Source organism: Pomacea canaliculata, linkage group LG5, assembly GCF_003073045.1.
Source record: "Pomacea canaliculata isolate SZHN2017 linkage group LG5, ASM307304v1, whole genome shotgun sequence".
NCBI lineage: Eukaryota > Metazoa > Mollusca > Gastropoda > Architaenioglossa > Ampullariidae > Pomacea > Pomacea canaliculata.
This window is the reverse complement of record NC_037594.1, coordinates 31187539-31213824: the sequence shown is the minus strand read 5'-3', so window position 1 is coordinate 31213824 and position 26286 is coordinate 31187539. Positions and strand designations below refer to the sequence as shown.

Here is a 26286-nt window from a genome sequence, read left to right as displayed (position 1 = left end):
TTGTTATATCTAAATACTTGATGTTTATTTAATTAAAAATTGTTTGGAATGTTTATGCAGACTCTAACTGAACACTGTTACAATTGCTGTTTGTTGTTGTTCAAAACTTTATGAAATAATGACTAATGATATGTTTTAGCAAGTTTTTTAATAAGCTATTTAAGTAATTACTGATGAGTGCAAGGATAAGAAATGAATGTTATGTTAGCTTGATTTGCTTACTCATACAAGATTTAACAGAGCCTGATGTTTAAAAGAACAGTTTGAGTTTGTAAATTAACAGAGTAGTGTTATCTTACCACCTTTCTTAATGCTATCTTACTGTTGTATACTATAAGGTTGTTGTTATATATCTTAACCTATAACTTTAAAACATTAATGTCAAATGGTCATCAGTAAAGTTTTAAACTAGCCTCAATGTTTATCTACAATTAAATGACTTCCCAATTTTCCAGTTCTGTCTGCCCTTGCCTATTAAATGTACTTTTGTTACCAAACTTTAATTTTTGTCACCATTACTTTCATTGTAAAATGAAGACAGCAATACAGAACTTTATTTTCCCAACATTTCTTCTAGTAATTATTTGACTTGTACGTCACTAATGTTAGCTTAATCAATTTCTTGTAATTATAATGTAGTGTGCTAACTTCCAAGATGAAAATAACAGTGAAATCACATAACATTCTGCTGGTTTCACTGAAATCTTTTTTTGCATGCACACACAAACACTCTTGGTCTCTCTCATAGGATTTCTTCAATAAATGATTCTGAATATTTCATACTAAATGAAATATAAAAGGTACTTTAAAAACTCATTAATTGCTATGGAAACATTAGAAACATGTAATGTATTATTAATAAATGACAGAATGAAAGAGATATGAATGCTGAATGGATGTGGACATTATGGGGATGAAGAAGAATGAGGAAACAAAGAAGAAAAGTTCAAAATTAAATAAAAGAACAGGCACCTTTAAAGACCAGAAGTATATACAAATACCACAGATAATTTATTATTTAACCAGCGATGGTTTTATTTTAAAAAAACCTGAATTTTGGTACTAGGTTATTGTGAAAATGTTATCAATTGAAAGGTATATGCTAAAAAGAAAAAAAAGGCAAAATAAAACTTACTACTCTTTAGATTTAAATTATTTTCAAATGACTGTTTAGTTCACTGCAAGATATTATTAAGGCTCCAATTCTAAATGAATAACATTGTTCCCATTCAATAGATTTAAATCTTCAAACAAAGCAGTTTTGATCTGCATTTTAGTAACAAACTAGTTCTGACATCAAAAAAGAAGGCTGTACTTTCTCACAACATCTCATCAGTCCCCATGTGAGTGCAAGTTCTTGCACTGGCCATGGCTTTCAATGACATCTGGTCAGAATGCCAGTCAGTCCATTTGTGTTTTTATCCCTCCTTTGATTTTTAAAATATACTTTTGTGACAAACTAATGAAATTACTAAGTTTTTTTTTTTTAATTAATCTGCCAGCATTTGTGAGTTGATTTGATGTTTGAATCAAGTTAAACTGCATTTAGTCTTAAAGTCTGAGTCTTTCTATGGGAAGAGATATAAATAGCAAGAATTAACTAACACTTCATCACATCTACTTTGTTCTCAAATTTGCACTTATGCAATAAAACATATGTTTAATCATCATCATTTTAATAAACATGCATAAAATGTGTGTACAGTATAATTTCTAATGTTTCCCATTAAAGTAAATAGAAATGCTGGACACTTGTCTTCTAGTACTGGGTGTAACTACATCCTCTTACAGACTTCTATTTATAGAAAGTACATTTATAATGCAAATCAAAACACAAAATAATGGATAAAGTCCTGCTAACTATTATTCTTTTGTTCCAGTTTGTATAAAAAGTGTCAACAAAATTAATTCCCTTTGTCTTGGTTTGTATTCCATGATAAGCACATCTCAATTTCTACATCAATAACAAGTTTTTCACATTCCCCAGACTGTCAATAAGTAACAGTAAGATGAAACTGTTTTGTGTTCAGTGACTCCAGTAGATTTGCAGTCTTGTCCAGCATTAGTGGCAACCTGAAATTATAAAAGTGAAGCACACTGTTACTGTTTGCCTGATGTGTAAGCTTGAACTACTGCTTAACTGAAGTGCTTACTATTTATTAAATCTTTAACCTATTATCAGTATTAAATACATCCTAATCCCTATAAATCAACATGAACATCATAAATTTTTTTTCTTCAATGAATTGTCAAATTCTACCTGTCTCTTCCCCTACCATCAAAGAAAAACTTGTGAAGTCAAAACTCAGAACTGTAAGAATGTATTTCTGAAGGCACAGTCAAGAAAATGATTGCCAATCATGTTTGTACAACAGAAGTAATAAAGAGAGATTTTTGCAAATTCAAAAAGAGCTGGTACACAGTTTTTACATCACTAATGTTGACAAAGAAGCCAAATATGTTGCATCAATTTTGCTAAGCTTTTAGATATGTCTATACAACATACATATTTAAAGATCAAAAACAAGGACAATTTTTTTTTTAAAACTTACCTACTGAACTTTTGCTATGAGTTCATCACAAATTGCTGCAAGTTCTTTGTTTTCTTTTATCTGTAGAAACCAGTGATGTATGGTCTTAAATGAAATGAGTGGAACATTCTATATGTAAAATGTATAGATCCTTTCAAAGAAAATTGGCATAAATAATCTGAAAACTATTTCTTCACAATTAAAAGAAAAATTAATATAAATGAAAATGTAATTATACACACCTGGGCATGACAAAAATTAAAATTTAATAAATTTCCAGCTACTGTTTTCCTGTATTTTACTGCACTTGACGATGGCATTTGCAGAGACCAAAAGACAAATGATGGCTGTTATGACATATATCATATAAGCCCTCATTAAGTTATGACTATAAGTATATCTCATTCTGACAATACTGGCTCTGGGAAATTATAGCACACAGATATAAGATTCTTCAGTTTTGTTTGCACTCTGTTTACTCATTTTAACACATTCATACAGGGGACAGCATTTAGCCAACACAACGACAATAAGGCAATCACACAACACATCAGCTCTTAAGCCTCAAACCCTGGTTCCATGTTATATAATTAACATAAAAAACAATGACAACTATTTTTGAGTGTCTAATAAATGTTCATAAATAACGTATACCTTCTGGTCAAGACTGTTCTCCAAGCTCTGAATCTGCAGATCTGCCTTTTTCAGCGCTGCTTCCAGACGAGCAATGTCAGAGGCATTTATCTTCTGGACCTTGTCAATCTCTTCTGTAGCCCTTTGAGAAGACACAAGAAATGATTGCTGCATTGCTGGCAGCAATTCAGTGCAAAAAATCATTCATTGCGCTGAGGAAAGAAAACAGGCTAATGCTCTAAGCTGTTGAATCTCAGCATAGCCTTACTGGAAGCAAAAAGTGAACTGTGCCTTCCACTCTTGGTTTGTAAAAAACTTCTCACTGGCTTGTTGAATAATTCTGAGTTTAGGAGAAGTGCATAACTAACGCAGACGTAAGTGTCACAGAATCATAAGAGATTAATTCTACATTCAAGCAAGCATGAAACTGTGTGCCTGAGACTCTGGTTTCACAAATACATATACCGTAAATTTTGGACTGTAAGCAGCAACTTTTCCCCCAGCTTTAAACCCTGCAGTTTAAACAGTGATGCGACTTGTTTGCGTATTTTTCCGATTCTGGTTAATTTTTCGATGAGCTCCATATTAACCAGTGCATCTTATTTGTGAAAAGTTTAGTGGGTGCAGGTTATCTACAGGTGAGCTCAGTAGACTGAAATTTATGGTACTTAAAAAAAATTCTTCCTGCAAAATATTTCTCTATCTGGTCCTGAAATGAAACAGATTTCTCAAGCTAATGAAATGGTCTAAAGAACTCTAAACTATACCCTACAAAGGTAGAGTGTTTATTATTTCCTCCTCCCACACACCTCTCTCATTTTGATAGACAAGATTTGCTCTTTTTTTTAATCATGTCTATTTTTCTTCAAAAAATGAAAATGTCATTATAATAATTTATATCTAGGCAAGAAAAAAAGTAAAAGTACAAAAAAGATGAAAAGTACCTATCTAATTTTTCTTCTGCCTGGATCTTTAGCTGTTGCATCTTTTGTTCCATCTTTTTAAGTTTAGTCTGGAGTTCCTGCACACACTTCTTCAGAACTTCCTCATTCTACACAAGAACAAGCATACACAAATTAACAATGCTGTACAATACCTGATTTCCCATAGGGGCACATAGGACAAAAATTTAGGTTCCGAGCCTTTAAAAAATTGAGTACCTAATGGTAAAAAAAACCCCCACAATTTAGGAAGGCTAAACTTTTTTTTTCGGTCTGAAAACTGTCAAAATGTCTTTGACAAATTCCATCTACCTTCTGGTAAATTTCTGTCAATTACTAAGGCAAATGAAATAATTATTAGAAAATGGTCACTGCCATAGCCTTAGCTCATTTCTGAAGTGAGAAATGTGAGCAAAGATGTCATGCTGAATGCCTGTGGAGGATGACTGGCATAGTACAGTACATTGAAATTCTTTTCTTAATTGAAGGGTGAAAATGAAGTGCCTGATCACAAATGTGAAGATTAGTTGTGTCAATCAGAAACTTGAGTATTCTTCTTTGAGAAAAGTGCTGTTTGATGCTGTCAGTTGGTTGGATGGACCTAAACAAGGAAACAAAGAGCCAACTGCAAAAAATTGCTGCCAGGTACTCTGGATGCCAGGAAAAATAATTAAAACATGTACAGTAGTAAAACATCCTTGGCACCAGGGACAAACGTAGAGGTTCACCTCAAAAAAGGTGGGAATGTGTGGCACAGGTGTGTCCTATTCTAAGTCTACTAAGCATTACCTCTTCCTGCCTCACAGAACGGCATGGAGGTGGGCAGTCAGAATGACAGGGAAGGGTGGCATGTAACTTATTATGGCCCAGAGGACTGAACATAGGCTGTGACGATAGATTTACAGCCAGATGATATCAATGACTGCAATAGACCAAAAGAATGGCAACCGGCCTTGGCAGCCTAGTCTACTTAAACATTGCCTGGGGCCAAATGAAGACAATGTCCTTGTTGTAACAAAGATCTACATGAACTGTAGGGAGCTGGACTATGAGAATGTGGTCAAAATAACAGTTTGGAAAGCAGATAATGAAAAACCCTGATACACAGATAAAATAAAAAACAAAGAGAAAAGTCACATGGAGAGGATTGCTGAGTACATTTCAGGTGCTGAAAGTCAAGAAAATAGAGGAAAGAGAAAGAATTGTAAGCAATGATGGAAACTGTTCAGTTAGCCACATTCTGTCACTAAATTCAAAGCCCTAGACCTGCAGATCAACAAAGCAAGTCTGAAACCTCCCCCTTGTCTTTTTACAGCCTCCCACTGCACAGGGAAAGTGGTGCAGGAGGATGAGAAGCACACAAACCTCTGCAAAGCAAGATCTATTTTTATTTTAAAAAATAGAAAACCTGTTCTCAACTGCATTCAAAATTTAACACTTTTTCTGGAGTAAGGTGGTGGAAAGCCTTCTTTTCTAGCCTGCTGAGCCACCTAACATTCTTCATGTAGACATATTACTATGTAAACTATTTAGCTACATAACCACTCCCTAAGCAGGGATGGGTTTGTTTATTTCTTTTTGACAAAACCTCATTCTTCAAGATAGCAAATGACATAACATTAGGAGCTTCCCCTTTTTAATCACTAAGTTTCAAACAGATTGTCATCTGGTAACATTTGAAATAGAAATGAATCATCCAAATCTTTCTGTATATCTAACAATAATAACTCATTCAAAGATACCTGTTTGAAGCCCTCCATAACACTTTTGGTCTTCTCATATCGCCGGTGCAGATCAGAAAATGCCGTTTCAACAGACTGCAAGTCTTCCAGAGCCTAAATCACAAAGAAACATTTTCTGGAAGATAAGTGAAATTTGTTAAATATATACCTTTTAATTTATTTTTTTTTTCTTACCAAACATTATAATTCTATATTAAAATAGTATTACAATAGTTTTTACTTAAGGTTGTACATATTTTTCCCTGATTTGAAAATATTAACACTCTTAGCCTGTAAGTGATGCTCTGTAAATACAGAAACAAGCACCCTTAATGTGATAAAGTCATGTTGATGAACCCGCTGCAATTGTTTTGTCCATCACCCAGAAATCATAAACACTGTGTGTGCAAAGGCCTATAAATCATACCACTTAACTGAGGAGTCATTGAACCATTAATGAAGTATTAGCCTTTTCATTGATCTTTGAAATGTTGTCAATGCTGAATGTTGCAAATATCTTCTTGTGAAAGTACATGCAGATAACGAAACAAACAAGAAAATTAAGTGCACAGTTTACTAGAGGTTTGGCTGGTTGTTGGCAATTAACAGATACAAGATCATAATAACAAATGGGTTGAAAAGTTTCTTTTTGATGCCACAGCAAGAAATGCTCATGTTAGACAAATAAATCAAGCAGAAGGACAAACCGTGATTTTTCCTAATGATAAACTAATACAGTAAATAAGTAAATGACGTCAAACAGTAGAAGAAGTAAACTATAAAAGAGGGTTTTTTTTTTTTTGGTTTGTACACAGACGTCAATGACTACACACACACAAAAACCCCAAAAGATTGGTAACTGCCTTGGTGAGCATTGAATGTGATGTAAGCATGGCTGGAAAAAGTGGATAATTGCTGTAGGAATAGCATAAAATTGGGCTAAAAGATCAAACTGAAAAAGAAAAGAGAATTTGGAGAGTAGATAATGAGTCTTAACTGAAGGGTTAAGAAACGTCAACACCAATTGCTAGTAGACATGGTGCAAGGATAGCAAGATGACATGAAATTCTTCAGAGAAAATGGAACAGTCATCTGCAAGCTGAAGATGCCTGTTTTGGCTGGCACAGAGACAGTACCACCTGCTGGAACTTTTGAGCAATCAATAAAGATTGAAAAGAAACCAAGATAGTCAAATTAAAGTTTGCAGGGATACAGTGACACAGGTCGCCCCATGTGGCAAATGCAGAAAACCTGAAGGAGGCCACAGAAAAGAACAACACAAGGGAAAAGAAAGCATTAGGAGAAAGAAGACATACTGGTGATTTTCAACTGCATTCTTTTCTAACAAAGCTTTCTTCCTCTTCTGCAGCAGTTTCATCTTTCGAGTGGCAGATCTGTACTACAGCCTCAAGGCTTGGTTCCTGTTCTTTATTAACGGTGTACATCCAATCAGTTTCACTATCCACCTCTTGGGCCAGCATGTATGCTCATGAAATACGTTAGCTAATGTCTGGCCTCACCTCCAAGCTACAGCAGATTTGAACCACAACACAGCACACAGTGAAAGCCTTGATGTCATCAACAAACTGAAGATGAATGACAACAAAACTGAGGTCCTTCCAACAGCCTCTGCAAATAATCTCCTTTTGTTTTTCAAACCCCAATGTTTGGAATTCTCTTCCCACTTCTCTTTGAACTAGTTCTTCATTCGATGCCTTCAAATATAGTCTAAAAACCCATCTCTTTATGAAATATTTTGCATAATCAAGAGTACTGTACCACTCACTCCTTAGTTTTCCATTCATGCACTTAGTTCATGTTTTTGTCACGGTGTCCTCTGTTTGCTGATGCTTATATTTCTTGTACAGGCTGTTGGTTTATTTGCAGTCTTCAGCACATTCAGCTTGTCTCCATAAGAGGAAAACAAAACTATAAGTAAACAAAGCTTCTTTCTTCCTCTACGGCTGTGATATCTGGTCTTGTTCCGCAAGCATCTAAACCAGTGGTTATCAAAGTATTTCAGTCCACAGACCACTTTACTAAAGTAAAAAAAAAAAAAAATGGCGGACCACCAAAACCTTAAATCACTCTGTACTGTAAATTTCAAATTTAAATTTCTGCATTTGCTTCATTACAATTCAAAACTAAATGTACTTTCATGAGGGTAGTATAGTAATAAGTTTACATAAAATTATGTACTTTTCAAAGTTCACATAAAAATTAAAAATAAGGAAGTGCATTGCGTTACTAAGGTAACAGATAACACAGTTAAATGACACAATGCTCGCGATGTGATGTAAAGACTTAGTAAGCAAGCGTTTTATGCGAATGAGCAGTTGGATATCAATACAATTAAAACTTGTGTGAAATCAGTACTGGACTAATTAGTGTATCAGGTGATTTAAACATTGCTTTGCTGACATATGATGACTGTCAGCCGTGGACCACCTGACGTGTGGGGTCTACAAGTGGTGCACGGACCACACTTTGAGAACCACAACCACTGACCTAAACAACTGGAAAACTTCTACTGCAAGTCCTTCACAGCATCCTTGACATTTGATAGGACAAAAATTACCATCCTTGAAGTCCTCGAAGGGGCAGACTTTACTAGCTTCAACATCATTTTTCAAAGCCCAACTCCACTGGACAGGTCATGTCATCAGGATGGAAGGTTATTGCATCCCCTGCCAACAGCTGCACACCAAGCTAGAGGATGGCAAGAGGAAACGAGGTCACCCATGCAAATGCTACAAAAGACACCTTAAGTGGGGACCTCCAGTTATATAACACCTAGCCAAAAGAACTGGAAGCTGATCTACCCAGCCCTCATAAACTTTGAGGCCAACTGGCAGCAGAGACTTGTTGCTGCATTAAACTGCAATAGGCAGTTCAGGGTGACATAGTTCTTTGAGAAGAGTGAAATATACACAAGACAGTCCTTGAGTTGATATGTTTGGCTTGTCAAAGGCAGACAGAAAATGACAATTGTTGTTGGTCATATACATTATGTTTTCACTTTCGACAAAAATGTGGACTGTTAGGGTAATGGTGAGATAGCAAGTCTACCTTGTTATTTTCCTTTTAAATTCTAAACTAAGAAAAAATTCCAAAACAAATAAAAAAAATCAAACCAACAATTCTCAAATCCTCCCCCAAAGCAAAACTTAAATCATCCAATAAAAGAAGCAAACATAGAAATAAGATCTGAATTTGGGTAATACTGATAGCTCTTGATATACAACCATTAAAACAACTTAAAACTGCTAAAAAATATTATTGCATTCCACGCTTTAACTTTTTTTTAAACATTTATTTTGCTATACCTGATCACGTTCCTTCAAAACATCTTGTAAAGACTGTTGTGTTGCATTATTTGTCTTCTCTTTCTCAGCTGCAACACAAGCATATTACAATAAACAAGATTATTAATTTTTGTATTATCTGACTTATTATTCTTATTATGTTATTTATCTGAATTGTATTTTATTTGGGTTCAATCTTACTCTGACAGAGTAGAGCATATTAATGCTATGAGTAGCTATCCCATATCAAAAAGTATAAAATATGATACTTCAGGATCCTATGACTGCCAAAGACCCTGCCAGTATTGATAATTAACTATATGGAATGTAAAATAATTTAGAAAAAAAAACAATTATACATTTTTAAAAACTCACACTGTAGTTGTGCAATAGTCCTTTCAAATTCTGCAACAACAGCTCTGAAAACAACAGATGCCCAAATTAAAATTGCACCAAATAGATTTTAAAAATTTCAATCTACCTTTTACAAAATATGTTTTAAGAAACATAAAAAAGAACAAATATAAAACCAGCCTTGATGCCAATATTTAAACCTAATTTCAGATACTTGACCTTCAAGAAACATATCTATAAGTAACGTTAATGAGCCAAAGTTTTATGACACCTTTTGCTCTTTTCTCTGTTTCTGTGCACAAATTATGGACTATGTGAGCTCTGGTCATGAACCAGGACGGACATCTATGCATTTGTTCTGTTGTTTTCTGTGATAACTATGACAGCTATACAACAATTCTTAAACCAAACCTTATGCTAGATAAGGTCAGTGAAAATGCCAGCAGAAAATTAAAATTTCTGTGTCGTTTGTAGCCACTTTCTGTGGAGTTTTGTGCATTGCATGTGGCATAGAGTCATGGTGGCCGCAGCCTTAGATGGCAAAGTTCGAACTTCCTGTGCAAGATGTATCCTCCTGGACATGATCATAGCCAGCCTTTTAATGTTTCTGGAGATGTGGAAATGAACCATTTTCACATTATAATTTGGAGGTAAAAGTGAACCTACTCTGTTCAAGCATTCTGATTGGCTACAGCCATGTAATGTAGATTATGCCTTGCGAAAAAAAAAATCCTGTCCACAAAGTGTGGCATATTGCAGCATAAGAATAGCCCTTTAATGAGTAAACATAAGTAAGGCTCCAGGTCCTGATGGTATTTGTGGCAGAGGCAAAACAAAACAATAACTATGGATTAACACCACAGGAAATAAAAATAACGCAGTTTCCTAATAGAATTCTAATATCAACCTACCTCATGTCATCATTTGTTTGTTTAAGCTTCTTACTGCCTTCCTCAACTGTTAAAATACGAGCATCTCGGTCTGCCAATTTCAGACTCCATTCACGCTCTTTGGCTAAAAGTTGAGCTTGAAAGCTGAGCTCCAATTCTTGTTTCATTTTGTTCCAATCAGACTGCGAGTACTTCAATACCTGTAAGAAAATGTTATTTATTTTTAAATAGTTATTTGTGAAGCTGAATATCATAGATACTACCATTCATAATAACAATTTCTGAACAAAATGTCTTTCACCAAGAAGTTCCAAACATGCTGAACAAATTTTACATACTGATATGTGTGCACGTCGCACATGTACATATGTACGTGCACACAGTTATATCAAGGAGGTATACAAAATTCACTTAAAGCAGCTACCTTAGACACGTGAATGACACGTGTCTGTCACAGCATTTGAGCATGATGGCTCAATGAAGAGAAAACTTATAAGGGCTTTTTGCGCCTAGTTAGACTCCTTAAGGTGTGGCTAGTGGTAGTTACTGGTTAAGTAACTGCCTTTTGGTTAGTTGATGACTGGGTGAAGAGTTTTGGTTGCACGTTTGTCCAATGGCATCTCTGGTTGTATGGAATGTACACAAATTAAGTAATCCCCTTTACAGCATTTGCATTTAAAAATATAGAATTCTCTTACCTGAACCAACTTTACAACTGATTCATTTGTGCGATTCTCTGTCAACTCTGATTCATCCTGAAAAAAGCATTTCACAAACAGAAGTAAGTAACAATACATCTCATGATCAGGAAATAAAAACAGCACTTTAGCTTCTGGTTTCAAATGGTTGGAACTAAGGGATATAACTTAAACTTTGCTGCCTACCAGTGTGAGTATATACACTTCTCTTTCTATACATTTTTTTACATGCATATATATACACACACACATAACCAGGCCATGAAACACAGACAAGTAATGTGTATAGAAATAATATATTATATATGAAGCAGCTTGCAATGATGATAATAGTGCCCTATTGATCAAACAAATCCAACCAAGTGTAGAGGACTACAATTCTCCTCACATTTATTCATTTGAAACATGCTGTTATTCATAACATGAAGATTGTTATTTTTTTAGACTAAATTTTCACACTGAAGACTTACTCTTGATATTTCAAGGGGTACACAAGTAATTAATGCTTGATATTTTTTTCCAGTTCATATTCATACTCAGGAATGCCAGTGATGTATGCACACAATGCAGCTTCCACCCTCAACTAGGTCCTAATATATATATAATTTTTAACTATTAATTATATTAATATTATATGTATAAATAAAAAAATTAACATCTATGGCTTTCTTTACATGTTATCTCAAAAAAAAGTGTGCTTATTAGCCTATCTACATTTTTGTCTCTCTTTAGATATAACAGCTAGCTTAGGTCTGTCTTAAAACTGTCATGGCTGAGCTGTTTTTTACTTTTGTTAGTCTTCCCAGCTTGGCAAAGCTTCAAAGGGCTCTCAACTGTGACACATTGTTTTTTGCAAATGCTTATATGGACGGTGGAGCGGACGATGACATCAAAAGCTGCATCAACAAGGCCAGGCATGCTTTCAACAGCCTACGTCCCATCTGGAACTCCAGAACATTATCCTTCCACAGTAAGACCCCCATCTTCAATACCAATGTGAAAGCAGTCCTATTGTATGGTTGTGAAACCTAGAGAGTGACAAACACCATCTGCAGACCTTTACCAGCCGATGCTTACATCATATTCTGGGAGTATGATGGTCTCAAAAGATCTCAAACAGCAGTCTGTGGAAAAGAACCAACAAGAATGCCACTAGCCAAGACATCAAAATGCGCAGATGGGGCTGGATAGGACACACCATGCGCAACAACCAGCTGACACCATTGCCAGGCAGGCACTTGACTGGAACCCTCAGGGGAAGAGAAGAGTTTTGAGGCCAAAGCAGACTTGAAAAAGAACAGTAGTGAGTGAGGCAAAAGGATGTCACAACCACATGGGCCCAGTTGAGGGGGCTGCCCAAAACCGGATCCACTGGCAAGTTGTTGTTGCAGCCCTATTCTCCTTGAGGAGTAACAAGGACTAAACTAAACTAATACAGTCTGTGCCTGCCGATGTAAATGTCTTCAGCTCAACTGCATGGATACCACTGTAACTAGCAACAAGTGCACACACACACACGTCCCAACATGCACACAGTAATAAATTTAATATGGCCCAACCATGCATATTGCAAATAAAAATACATGCAATCTACTGAGGGTTGTGCTGAAATACACTTTCCAAGAATATTTAGCATTTCATGAGAAAAATATGGCTTTCCATTATTATAATTCTGCAGTAACATTTGTTTAAACCAGACATACAATGAAATTACACCAAAAAAGAAACTGAGCAAATAAAGCTATGAATTATCAGAAATATCAAATATCAAATATACAGAATGCTTAAGTCAGTTACTTAGATATTATGTAAGCAGTGTTACAGACTATTGCTAAAAATGAAATGATGAGAAAGGAGATATGTAATTACAAACATTTATTCATAAATTTAGTAGTAATAAAATAATACTTCATAAGAAATGTTTACAATGAAAACAAAAACAACAAAGAAAACCAACAGCTATTTTATAACCCATGCTTGTTATTATTTTTAATAAGTGAAATTTAATAAAATTATTATGAAGGATTTTAAAAATCTGTTGCATCAAAGAAAGTGCAATGAATTGCCTGTTTAATGAGTGCTTTAATTTCGGCATTCACATGCTTGAACCATCTGTGAAAAATTGTCACTTTTCCCTGTGCGAAACAAGGAGTAGTTAGTACAGCAATTACCCTCAGGCTTTACAGTGTAACTAAAGCAACCTTTCAACATATGCCTATAAAAAGAACATCTGGGGAGCATGCTGGCATTAAGTCATTCTACTGTGAGACTGCTCAGTTAAGGACATAAACAAAAATGTAGCATTCTGGAAACTGCCAGAAAACATTTCAGAAACAAAAATGATTGATGATGATAGCATATATCAACAAACTGACCTCTGTTTTTATATCAAAGTATTGTATAAACATCCAACTCTGCTAGCATGAGCAAGCTGCTCTGCCCCTCAACATAATGTTCCAGAATGTCTGACAGTAGATCGCTGGCACAACACAAGTCTCAGATGGATATGATTTGAAATTTAAAATGACAAATTTCTAAAACTTGACAAAGACATTGAATGTTATTCTTTACTATCAATTCTTCACTAGATTTATAAAAATGATTTTGATATCATACCTGAACACATTAGATAAATTATTCTGTCTAAATTTTACTGTTTTCCTATAAGCTTTCATGTTACAACCTATAATATTTTATAGGCTGATAGATGAGTACTCTGTTTTTGCTCAAACTTACTTTTATACTTATGGCTCCAAGGAAACATTGTGGAACAGTGATGTGTATTAAACATTAAGCCCTGATTGTGTGCAAGTATGAAATTTTATAGGAAACTGACAATTTTAAAGTAGAACAAATTCATTACACAAAACAGGAAAAAGGCAGAATTATAACACAATAATAAAAAAATTCTTTATATATTGAACCAAAAGCAAATAAAATATTTCACCTAATTACTTGCACATTATTGAGAAATTTTTTTTGAGTAGCTACACAATTCAAAATATTTAAGAAATGAACCAATCATGTACAGTCCTTACTAGGCATATAATAAGAATAAATATATGATTATATAGTGCATGATCATGCTCACCAAGAAACATACCCTCAGCGCATGAGACAAGGCAATACAGACAGCATACCAAGGATGGAAGGAGAAACAATCATGCAGACAAGTGATAAAAGACAAATGTAGAAGACACAAAGAGGAATCAGGGAACAAGCAATAAGAATGGAAAGAGTAATAAATCTGCAAAGAAAGACAAGCAGGTGGACTAGTCAACAGACTATAATCACAATTGTTGACAACTTATCTATAAACAAAAAAAGTAAAAGGGTTAGAAAATGGACTATTGTTATGTTGATTGGTGTAAGAATTTGTAACCTTTTTCTTTATCAAGCCAGTATTCTCAAATTCATAGCCATTCTTATCACTGTGCACAGATTTGAAGTTTTATGGCATGATATTTAAATGCAGAGTGCCAGCATTTTGTTAACTCCTCAAAGGAGTTTGGTGACTGTTACATCTTAATAAGGGTTCAGTGATATCCCTTAGCAACACAACATTGTGGCCTCCTTGAACCTCTTCCTAGCTGAGCTTTAGGCATGACTGTAAGTAAACAATCATTTTGCAATACAAAATGTTGAGTGGACATGATTCAGAACATTAATTTCCATCATTTACGCCCAACTAAAGTTCGTTTTAACTTACTTTGTGCTTTATGTTTCTACAAAGTCCTGCAGTACTAAATTCCCTTCACAATATTTTACACACTTGAGACCTAAGGAAAAATCCTTCTCATCTCAACTTGGCATATGAAAAGAACTTAATTGGCTGCAAACAGGAGCTCAAGCCCCTCTTCTGTCATCCACTTATGAGAGGCTACTACAAATTGTGAAGTTTTCCAGTTACAGTTTTATTTATTATAAATGCTTATTAAAGCATCATTTAATCAATATAATGTAGTATCTAGCACTTTCAAAAGATGACAGAAACTAAGTGAAGTCACACTTAACTAGGTTAGACAAAGAATTTATGATTTAAACAAACTTCTTAATCTGCTTTAAAAAGTTTTAATACAAGAAAAAGAAGTAGTAAATACAAAATTTACCAAGAACTGCAGTAACTATGCAGTCATAAAGAGACAGAGATGCTGATGATGCTAGCAGCAAAGTTTGAGAAAAGCATTAACATCAGGGCATCACACTCATGCTGAAATTACCTCCACACTTGCACACAATAAGAACAATCCTCTCTGTTATGAACACATCTCATGTTAAAAAAATACCAATATCAAGAGGAACAATCACATGCTCATTAGACATGCAAAATAAAACAACTGCAACACTCCATCAACCCCATAAAAAATATATTTCTTGTCAGAATTTTAGTCCCTCTTGAGAAACATATAAGGAAAAATTCAAGAAATACACAACTGAGACAACCCAGCTGGTTCCTGAATTATAATACTGAAAATCTTATACATTCTGAAAAGAATATTTGGATAAACATTTATTTTTAAACATTGCCAGACGACAAGACCATCGGAGATAACAGGCTACAATTGCTCTCTACCAAAAGTTGACTTCTGACACTGAGCTAGCATTTGCGTGGTCTGTAGAGTGTTCTAATGGTCAGATGAACATTGCCCTCAGACAACTATAAAGGTAGTAGTAAAGCCTATTCACAAGCTTTTCAGTGGTTACCTCTCACTGACATTATGCTACACAGTGAGCTTCACTATGCTCTCTAGCCTTCTATTGCACCAGCTGCCTTTCTGAATACTGTACTCAGTTTTTCTTAGTGGTTGTTAGTTACTATTTGTTAGCTTCTGTGCTAGTTGCCAGTTGCCGCCTTCAGCAATGTTACATCGAAACTCTAAATCCTTTGTGTAAACTTATAACAGCAGAAAAGAAAAGAAGTTTCAAAAAGACTTGTTGCTTTCTATGAAAAAAGTACAGTAATGCTTCACAGAAGTGATTTCTGCACCACTTCACCAATGTCTTTTATTACCAACTGCTTCATAATGTCTTGCTGAAGAATACTGCTTTTCATGTCTAATTGGGTAGACAAGAAATGTTTCAGCTGTCGAGCAGTCTGGTTGTTGGACAACTTGTACCCTCTGCTATATCCAATGCACATTGTGTATTTGTTTTGGCCCAGGGTGTTGCACTGTCACTGGGAATGAGCATAGCTATGATGGTGACTTGATGCCAGATGAAGACAGTAACCTTGTTGCAACAAAAAAGAGCCAAGTGAATAGTGTGAAACTGGACCATAAAAGAGTGGTCAAACTAATGGAAAAGAAAAGCCTGGCGAGCATTGACAAGATCCCTATCTGGAACTTTGGAACAATCGGTAAATATAGTCACATGTGCTAATGATGTGTGGGCAATTGCTGACTTCCTTGACACCACATCTGTTGTTGGCTGGCAGGTTTGACTTTGGTGAACTTTCCGCACACACTGTTCTGTCAGGTCCACTGTGGCTGACCTTTGCAGTGCAGTGTGTCATGGTGCAATAAGCAGGGGGTAGTGTGTGTGTTATGTAAGAAGCCTAATAAACAAAGCCAGGCTTGCATTCCACAACCTGCGACCTATCTGCAACTCCAAGGCTTTATTTCTACACACCAAGATCTGCATCTTTAACTCAAATGTAAATTCAATCCTTCTATATGGATCTGAGACATGGCATGTGACAAACACCATCCCCAACAAGATTCAGACATTCATCAACAGATATCTGCACCTCATCCTCAACATCAGATGGCCTGAGAAGATCTCCAATACAGACCTGTGGAAGAGAAGCAACCAAAAACCTGCCAGCCAAGACATCAAGAAGCGGAAGTGGGCCTGGATCGGTCCCACCTTGCGAAAGCCGGCCAACAATTTAACAATACAAGTTATGGGCTGGAACCCACAGGGGAGGTGCAGGGTTCGGAGACCCAGACAGACATGGAGGAGATCAGTCCACAGAAAAGTGGAGGCAGCTGGTATGACATGGTCCCAACTGGAAAAGGACGCCCAGAACCAGGTCCGATGGCGGGGTGTAGTTGCGGCCCTATGCTCCACTGGGGGAGAATAGGAACAAGAAGTGTGTATTTGGCTTCCCACTTCCCTCTATCTTCTATGCTCATGCTATTTATTAATCTCAAAGAAGAAATACAATTTTTACTGTAAATACTATCTCTTGGAGTCTTATCAGAAGATATGGCATTAATGCCCTCTTAACCCCAATTTTTTTTTTTTGAGTGTTGGTTTAAAAAACAACTGTGGTGTCCCTTGATAGATAAGTTACAGCCATCTGTTAATCTGCCTATATTACGAGCTATGAAAGATCAGCGCCATCTGCCACATTCTCTCTTCAAGTGCTGCCAACACTCTTGTCTGTGCTTTTATTCTGTACAGGTTTAATTAGTGCAACTCCTTGACTCAGAACTCTGCTGCATGTCTAGTGCTTAAAACTAGGAAACTGGGCTATGACACTCCTCTCCTTCATTCTCTGCACTAGCAACCCATCTATGCTGGCATTCAGTACAAGTTGCCTGTGCTGTGCTTTAATGTCTTTGCAGGCTCCTGCCCTTTTTTTTCTTCTCCTCCCTACATTGCAACTAGACAACTCTGCTCTTCAATTGCCAACTGTATGCTATCAGTCATTCATCCCTTGATTGATTCTGGAGAGCACAAGGATAGACATAGCAGCTGACAGAGCATGCTACTCCCACCTATTTTGAGCGATAGTGAGCAAGTATTGCACAAGATGACCAGTCCAGCCTTTGATATTTGTAAGCAAGTTTTTCCTCCAGCAACCGCAGCAGACCTTGAAGGGTAGTCTTTGACAAGGTGTCATCTAGATCATATGGCCATGCTGCCACTAAAACAATAACATACGGTCACCACCTTTTTAACTACGCTGCAGTGAAACAATGGAACTCTCTCCTCTTCTATATCTACCACCATTGAAATCTTTAAATGTACATTAAAAACACATTTCTTCCATGAGTATCACTCCTAACAACAGTCTACATAATGTTTGTCCATCTTCCAACCCCTTCTCTCACTTCACTGACATCTAATGACTTGTCTGCCTGCTCATCTCCCTCTGTAAATTAATGTAAATACCTCCTTGTTTTCAATGTTTGTTTCCCCCATTCCTCTTTGCAACTTCTATATTTGTCATTTTTTATTTTTTCAGAACTTTAGTTCATTTATCCATTACATTGTATGCTGTCTATGTTTTGTTTTTGCATCAAACTCTGAGAACATGCTCCTTCACAAGAGTGATTACATGCCATATAAATGGCTCATTGTTTATTATTATCACTAACTATACTGTCACATTTATAAGGCTGTTGTTCCCCTGACCTCGTGAGTGCACCAAACACCAGGCATGTGCTATCTCACCACCAGGGAGTCCACTTTCAATGGTTAGAGAGCAATTGTAGCCTATTATCTCTTATAGACATGTCATCTGTTAAGTCTCAAAAAAGATAAATTATGACAAAAATATTATTTCCAGTAGTGAAAATATCTAACCTTTAATTGTCATTTCATGTAGCACAACAAAAACCTTCTATGACCATCAGTTATTTGACAAACTTACAAATATCTGCTAATACCAAACTCTCAAATGGTGATATCATTTTAAGTATGTTTACAAGCAGGCAAAGCTTTCAAGCGTATCACAGAGTGTCAGTGATAAGTTTACCAAATCAAATAAAGAAAGTGCAGGCTGATACACAATACATAGGTCAGTTTCAAAATCCTACGAATATTTTGTCCACACAACCTTATCGCTGTTATCACTATCTGCCCCGGTGAAATGACTATTAACAACAACAAAAAATTTACAGCTTTCTAGAAACTGTTAAATCACATAGTGTATCAACCTAATATTAAATAATACTTTTACTCATTTTAATAAAAATCAACCACCCAGCTGCTTACGTACATTCCCTATGTCATCAGCTACTGTTGCTTCTCCCGCCCCCTCATCCAAAAGAACTGCCTGAGACCAGGTAAGGTCCTCAAGGCAATGGTCCAATGAGTGCCTTTGCATCTCTTGCCCCCATGGCAAGGTCAAAGAAGGGAGGAAACTCTTTGCATCAAAGAACATGTCTTCAGCATCCTGAAGCAGAGGAACCTGTAACACTATTTATGCTGAACAGGCAAACTCTATTAAATTTATAAACACCCGCTGCATAAATGAGACAAACATACAGACTAGCATGCAAGACTAGATGTAGACTTTACATGAGGCAAAACTGAACATATTCATAATGAAACATATAAACAAGCATGCAGAATCCTCTAACTGCTTGAAAAATTTGTATAAATTAATACTGTCTATTTACACTAGTGACATTCCCAATTTATCTGGATAAATCACAGTCTCTGACTGATTCTCAAGCAAAGTAAAACAAGAAACAAAAAAAAAAAGGTCAAGACCTGTTCTATAGATGTTTTATTCCCCTTGTTAGTCTCCTTGTTTAGATAGGTGATACTACATTCACAAAACATTTTTCTGAAAGCCATCTTTGGTGAATTTTAATGACAAAGTAATGGCTTAGGAGAAGCAGATCTTGTGTAAAAGTAAAAGAATAAACAACTATAATAGTAAGTTTATCAAAATACAAAAATAATGACAAATATTAAACACCGTAATCTTCTCAGCGTAACTAACATGTGACATACTTTTTTGCCCTATTTCAACTACGCGTCTTCTTAACATATGTCTTAAAACAAATAAAACCCTTTAAAGCTGAAAGCTGGGTTTTCACATAATACTTCTGTCATATTTTATGAGGAAAAAGGGACAAACAGGAACTTCATCAACCCAGATGTTTAGATAACTTTGACTCCTACCAAGACAAAATCAACCTATACTAAAAGAAGTTGCCATTCATGTCAAACATGACCAGCAAAACAACCTGCTGTTCAAACATTCTACATAAGAAACAATCGCTTGCAATATGAATCGGTCATGTGACAAAACAAAGCTCAGCTACCATGTTAACTGCTGAAGGCAAGTCATATCCAGAAAATATTTTTCAAAATTGCTTATAAACACAATTTTCTTTTGTTACTTTAAAAAAATGTCCTTATGTAGTCTTTATTTCAATGGTTCCTATGAAATGTGACTATGTTAACATCAAACAGCAAGACTACTAGGGTACTCACTTAGCCTTTGGTGGTACTTGGACTAAGAATAATGTTTTCCCTCAACACAAAATCAGCACATAAAATAATACCAGTCCACAGAAAAAAATGACACACATTTCTGGTGCATGTTGGGACTAATTATCTCCCTATCACAAAGCACTGATCTTGACAAGCTTAAATAGAAAAAAAAAACCACCAGGACTGATTTTGACATGCTTAAATAGAAGAAAACAGCACCTAAGCAACCTACTGTATAAAGACTATTTATGCAAAGAAAACATACATTATTAGACTGTTTGCATGCTGATAAAGAGAAGCAAAGACAGCAAAATCAAACCAGACAAAGAAATTTAGTTTGCAATTTGTCACTAAATGAAGACCTTATGTATATCTGTGCAGTGTTTAAAATGGGCGTAAACTTTGCATTATCATACAAGTAGTTTGAAAGCCATTAAAGACAAACCTGGACAGTTTGCATTTTTTTTTCAGATATCAGCAGATATAGGCGATATAAAACTAACCTGTAAATTTCAGCCTCCAAAATCCATTCGTTAACTATCCTCTACGATTCGCACCTGCGATCAACAAGCGCCATAACTGTACTACATCACATTAGTGCACCACAGAGAGAAATCACAGAGAGAAAGAATAAGCCACAGTTCCGATTTTTTGGATGCTGACAGTCTGCATTTCTCGTGGTTCTGAAAAACTGCTACTTAAGCACAAAAAACATACACTTTCAATGTCCGAATAACCCGAACTGTCACTCCGATTGGTGTTGATGGCTGGCAATGTTGTGAATGGTGTACCAACATGATGAAGTATGCTGTTAGCGGCGGTCATTTATCGCAGGTGCAAATCGCATACTTCATCTGGTAGCAGATAATTAACTGATCGGATTTGAAGGCTGAAATTTACAGGTTAAGTTTATATCAGTGAAAAATGCAAACCATTCAGGTTGGTCTTTAAAGGAAAGAAAAAGAGTACAAGTTTTATATGTTATTGGTCATTGAGTGACACAACCTCCATCATCTTGATGACACAACTGTATGCGAGCTATCCATCACAAGAAATTAATAGTCCTCGCTCCTTCATCAGTACAGCTATTGTGACATCCAGAGGACTGGAAACAAATGCCAGCTCAATCCTGACAAGACTGAGGTATTGATCACTGGCAGCACTTTTCCACTATCTCCTCCTCTAGCTTCCAATTGTCTGGCATCACAAGCCCAATGTAAATACACCTTTTCCATGCAGCCCCAAATCTCCTATTCACTCCACTTCACTTTCTGTTAGTATCTGTCTCCTTGGTTCTCTCACTCCTGGATTACCAAACTCCCATGCTGATGCCACACTCTACACCCTTCAATACCTTCAGAATGCTGATGCCAGTATGGTGCTTAGGAAGCATCCCACTCACCTGCCCCTTGTCTTTGCTTCTTTCACTGGCTGCCTATCATCAACCATATTTGAAACTGTCTTTGCTATAAAGGTCTCCATCACTATGCTCCTGATTACCTTTCTTCCTGCCTCACCTCCCTCAAGACTTCATTCATCCCATTTTGTTCAGTGACTGATACACAGACTCTACATTCCCTGCACTATCCTCCACTGGCCAGCAAGCCAATGGCTACGCTGATCTCTCTGCTCGGAACACTCTCTCCTTGCAGCCCCCCAAGGCTGCCTGTTCAGGTTGTTTCAAGCTGCTACTTAACACTCACCTCTTTTAAATAATTTCAAAGACTTTCAGCACCTTGTACTGTTTCCATGGGTTGAGTATGCTTTACAAGTCTTATAAACATAATGCTCCCATAAACTCTTTATACAAATGCTCCAATGTGCACAAATGAAATTTAACAAAATGTAACCTCTACGTAATTAAAAATATTTAAAATTTAAACTTGCCTTGTAAGTGTATAAAACCGAATTTCAACAGCGCTAGATCAAATGACACTGTACACAGATGAGTGAAATAAACACCTTAAAAGTGTGACATAAACATTTTCTGTTGACTCCCTCCCCCTTTTTATAAATGAACTTACATATTCAAATTCTTATAAACAGCGAGAATCACTGGAAGATCAATGGTCAATAATAACAATAAAAATACCCTTTTAAATGATAAATTTTCACACGTCATTAAACCATATGACCTACCTTGTCCTTGTGTCTGTTACCACCAGAATCATTATCTATAGCAGAAAGTTCTCTTTTTATTTCCTTCTCTAGTGCACGTGATGCTGGGTGTTTCCCCCTTTGCAGTGGCTGATTACCATAGACGTCTCTGCCACAGTATTTAAACAAATGTCATCATTAAAATTCAGCTGCATTGTTCCACGTTAAATATCCATGAGTTATGAAGACTGGCTTCAGAATAAAATTATTAACTCTTACTGTAGAGGTTTACCTTGTTATGGGTTGTGCTACAAAAACTTCCTGATTGAATGCTATTATATTGTAAAAGTAAACTTGCTGTATACCAAATTAAAGGAAAATAAACATTTTTGACACAAAAAAAGTAAAAGGAAATGCTGAAACTGAAATATTTTGACTTAACTGTGAATAATTTTCAGTGTGGTCTGCTAAATGATAAGGAAAAACATCACAAGAAAGAAAATTTTATACTTTTAGATAATACATTTTAGCATAAAAAGGCTTACATTCATTCAATTGTCTACAGAATACCAAATTTCCCATAATTTAATTTACAAATAGTATTTACTATGCAGGTATGAAAAGGTAAGAGTGAAAGATATAAAATTAAAATATACAGGACTTAATTTTTATAATGCTTTGGTATAATTACCAAAGTAAATGTAGTAATATAAGGGAAAATGTCTCCTACCTTAAACTAAATAATTTTTAATATTTAAAATAAATATTTAATTTTTTTACAGGATACTGAAAATTTGATAATTTATTAACGCTTTTACTCAACTTCTGTACATAGTAATGTTACACAAAGGATGCATCTGAAAATCCTGATGACAAACTAAAAATTACTACAACTTACAATCATATGTAAAATACAGCTGTGCACTAAATTTTGGATGCAACTATGTATTGTAATCTTTTGCGATGTAAAACACACTAACTTATTTTATTTGACAAGAAAGGCAGTCTTCTGTATTTTGTTCAGCTTTTCCATGTGCTTAGTACCAAACTCTATGGTGCAATCCACAGATCCATGATACCAGTGTTTTGATGACCACATTTAGGAGACCAAAAGTGAATGACAGCGCAGGAAGGTTTTGATGACATCAATCAACAAGAAAACAGGATAAACCAAAAATTGCAGCTCACATATCAAAACTATAAGAGATGACACATCTACAGTAAACACAGTTTTCACACCATATATCTCATGGACAACATGAACTGAATTGGGTTGACGAATAAGCCCCAACACACACTTAAGTCCACTGATTGACAAAAGTCAAAAGAAACTGAAGCATCAATTGTGAAGTCTTTGCATAAAAAAAGCCAATGAGACAGAAAGGGCTCCACATTCCAAACATAGCAAAGCAGACATGTCAAAACACACAAGAACATGAAATCCATTCCAAAGAAAAAGACAAGACAAATAAAAATGACAGAGAGCAACCTCCTCAAGCTGGTTAGGTGAAGGGACATCACTCTCATTATAACAATTGCTTTTTGAAGAAAACATATCAAATAAAAAAATAACAAGAACAATAATATTGCATGATTGTATGAATGTGCAAAAGATTTCATTTTCCAAGCAAAGTTTGGCAAAATAGGCCCAGCTGAAAATACGTTAGAGTAACTACTAACAATTAATACATGTACTGGCAGTAAACGTGAAGTAAGCAAGTAAATAAACACCCTTATATCATCCATACCTTGGAAGCTGGTGGTCATTGCTAGTTCCTGGTATCAGTTTATCTCCAGCACCATTATCACTTGCCATTTCATTCTGCATAACGTTCTTCACAAACTGATGAAATCTTCAGTTCTATTCAGGTTTCATCAGAGCTTTTTTTTTTACAAACAGTTTACATCTCTTGCTGAAGTCAAATTTCACTGTTGTCACAGATGACAATCCTGTTCTTCACCTATGAAAAAGGTACATTTATGATATGATTCTACTTGATTAAATATTCTTAGCAGAATAATTCATTAACTGGGGTGATCAGGAATATTTCAGTACTGTAAATCACCTGCTAAAAAAAAAAGTCATATATGATAGCTGATGAAAACTCTTCATCGTAACATTTTTTTCTGTTAAAATATGCAAAAAAATAGTGTTGCTCCACAATGGAATATATGTAAAATGGTATATTGAACATATTTTTAAAACAAGTAATCTATTTTAGTCCATTTGGAGGAGGGGTATAATGTTAGCACAGTTTTCTTGGGGGGGGGCCCAGTCTTTTTTGCGTGAATGGTGTTATTCTTCTCTCCCTGTGACTACTTTATCTTTCCCAGCCCACTATGGATCAGGTACCCATCCTGACAGCTGTGTCAACTTGGGGAACTTTACTGTACCACATGGGTATCTAGTCAGCATGTCCTTGGGTTTGGTGTTCTAACCCCAGACATAAAGTTGGTTGCATCATAACATCGTTAAGAACAGAAGTGAACTTTTCAGAATCTTTTACTTGAGTCAGAGGTGCTAAATTTGAGAAAAAGAAGAGTTAAATTTTGCTAGAGGCCAATCTGAATCACGCCTTCGAAATTGGCTATTTAACTGAGAGTATAAAGTAAAGAAAAGAACTATGTAGATAAGTTCGTGCTTTCTAGCATTATGTCTTCATAATTTTCGGTATCATCCCATTAGCAGAGGCATGCTTGTTGGTAAACAGAAGATAAACTTTGAAAGATATGAATATACACACTATCACTAATTGTTTATGGTCTAGTCGCCTGGTAACTGCGGACGAATTTGGACGCACCTCAAACATAAAGGGCAACAACAGGCACAGTAAACTGGGATTTTACACATCACACAGTTCTTCACCAAAGAGGCAAGCTGTTTCACTGCCGCAATATTATCAATGACTTCTAAATATTATTGTGGTGTGACGTGCCGACGAGACATCAACAGATAAAGCTTAATTGACCAAAAAGCTTACATAGAAAATAAAAAATACTTACTTTTGTCTCGCGTATCACAAAAATTTTTCGTTGTGGCAAACTCCACAAGATGACTGTTGTTTCGCTTATATGTTCTTGCGACAATGCAACAAATACCGACAGGCTCTGCATCAAGCCATAACAGCAGAGGCATCCGTAGCACCGTCTCTACCTCCCCGACAGAAGAGCCATTCTGACACACTCACAAGTCCGACAATCCCAGCTGACGGCTGTTTCACTCGACGAAAACATTTATTCATTAAATTATACTAATTGATTTGCGTGTGAGAAAGAGTGAAAATTTAGTTAAGTTTTGCTGGATCCACACGCACGCATACTAAATATGTCCTGGGATTGCATATAGCCTCAAATATAAAAATGTGAGGGACACTTGGAACTTTAGGTGTTGCTGACTTGATTGCTTCCATGAGACTATTTGAAAGCTTGTCTGTTTTGGTGTCTAATTCATCAAGAGCTTGTGTCGCCCTCGTGTACTCCGTTGATCCAGGGATGTCCCCGTTGATGTGAACTGTGACTTTGTATTGTCACTGCTGGTCTTCTTCCCATATGCAAATGCTCTCTCTGCCAGTCTGTCTGTCCGCCTGTCTGCACTCATGCACATAAACCATACTCATATTAGGATTGAAACAAACCAGTCCGCCTGACCCCGTGTAAAGAGAAAATGCAACAATTGCTCGTAAATAAACCTTTGTTCTTTGTGTTTTTATGTGTGTGTCCTCTGGATCAAGCAGACAAAATCTTACCAGTGAGGTAATCATTTTTATTGCACTTGTCTGCTGTTGATTTATTCATCATAGTAAGTTGTCAATTGAATGTTATAAATGCATGCATCCATGGCAACCTACAGTAATGTGAGCGTTATCATGTTGTTGCGTGGAATCGCCTGTGATCGATTATTCAGTGTTGTATGTAACTGATTGATACTCCTGTAAGCGC

The 26286-nt window shown here is 35.9% G+C and overlaps 1 protein-coding gene across 3 annotated transcripts; it reads right to left on the bottom strand.

Annotated features, from left to right (window-relative positions):
- Nucleotides 1-532: 532 nt before the first annotated feature.
- LOC112563690 (transforming acidic coiled-coil-containing protein 1-like) lies at nt 533-25515 on the bottom strand. Of its 3 annotated transcripts, none has more exons than XM_025237937.1 (13): nt 25351-25515; nt 24096-24308; nt 22390-22516; nt 19022-19213; nt 11074-11130; nt 10397-10575; nt 9507-9550; nt 9153-9220; nt 5848-5940; nt 4109-4215; nt 3186-3306; nt 2553-2612; nt 533-2073 (listed from the first exon to the last, which is right to left on the bottom strand). In XM_025237937.1, exons 2-12 carry the CDS (start codon nt 24173-24175, stop codon nt 2553-2555), a joined length of 1128 nt encoding a protein of 375 aa, XP_025093722.1. In that variant the 5' UTR covers nt 24176-24308; nt 25351-25515; the 3' UTR covers nt 533-2073. The 3 variants fall into 3 exon arrangements, with proteins under 3 accessions (XP_025093722.1, XP_025093723.1, XP_025093724.1); XM_025237938.1 differs by having other exon boundaries at nt 19022-19198; XM_025237939.1 differs by lacking the exon at nt 19022-19213 and having other exon boundaries at nt 25351-25514.
- Nucleotides 25516-26286: the final 771 nt, after the last annotated feature.

Excerpts from the sequence above, each read along its gene's own strand:
- LOC112563690 (XM_025237937.1), bottom strand. The coding sequence starts at position 24,175 with ATGCAGAATGAAATGGCAAGTGATAATGGTGCTGGAGATAAACTGATA. Across the intron at positions 9,221-9,506 it reads GACTATTGCACAACTACAGT|CTGAGAAAGAGAAGACAAAT; the intron begins GTGAGTTTTTAA and ends CTTGTGTTGCAG. Across the intron at positions 4,216-5,847 it reads TTATGGAGGGCTTCAAACAG|AATGAGGAAGTTCTGAAGAA; the intron begins GTATCTTTGAAT and ends GTTCTTGTGTAG.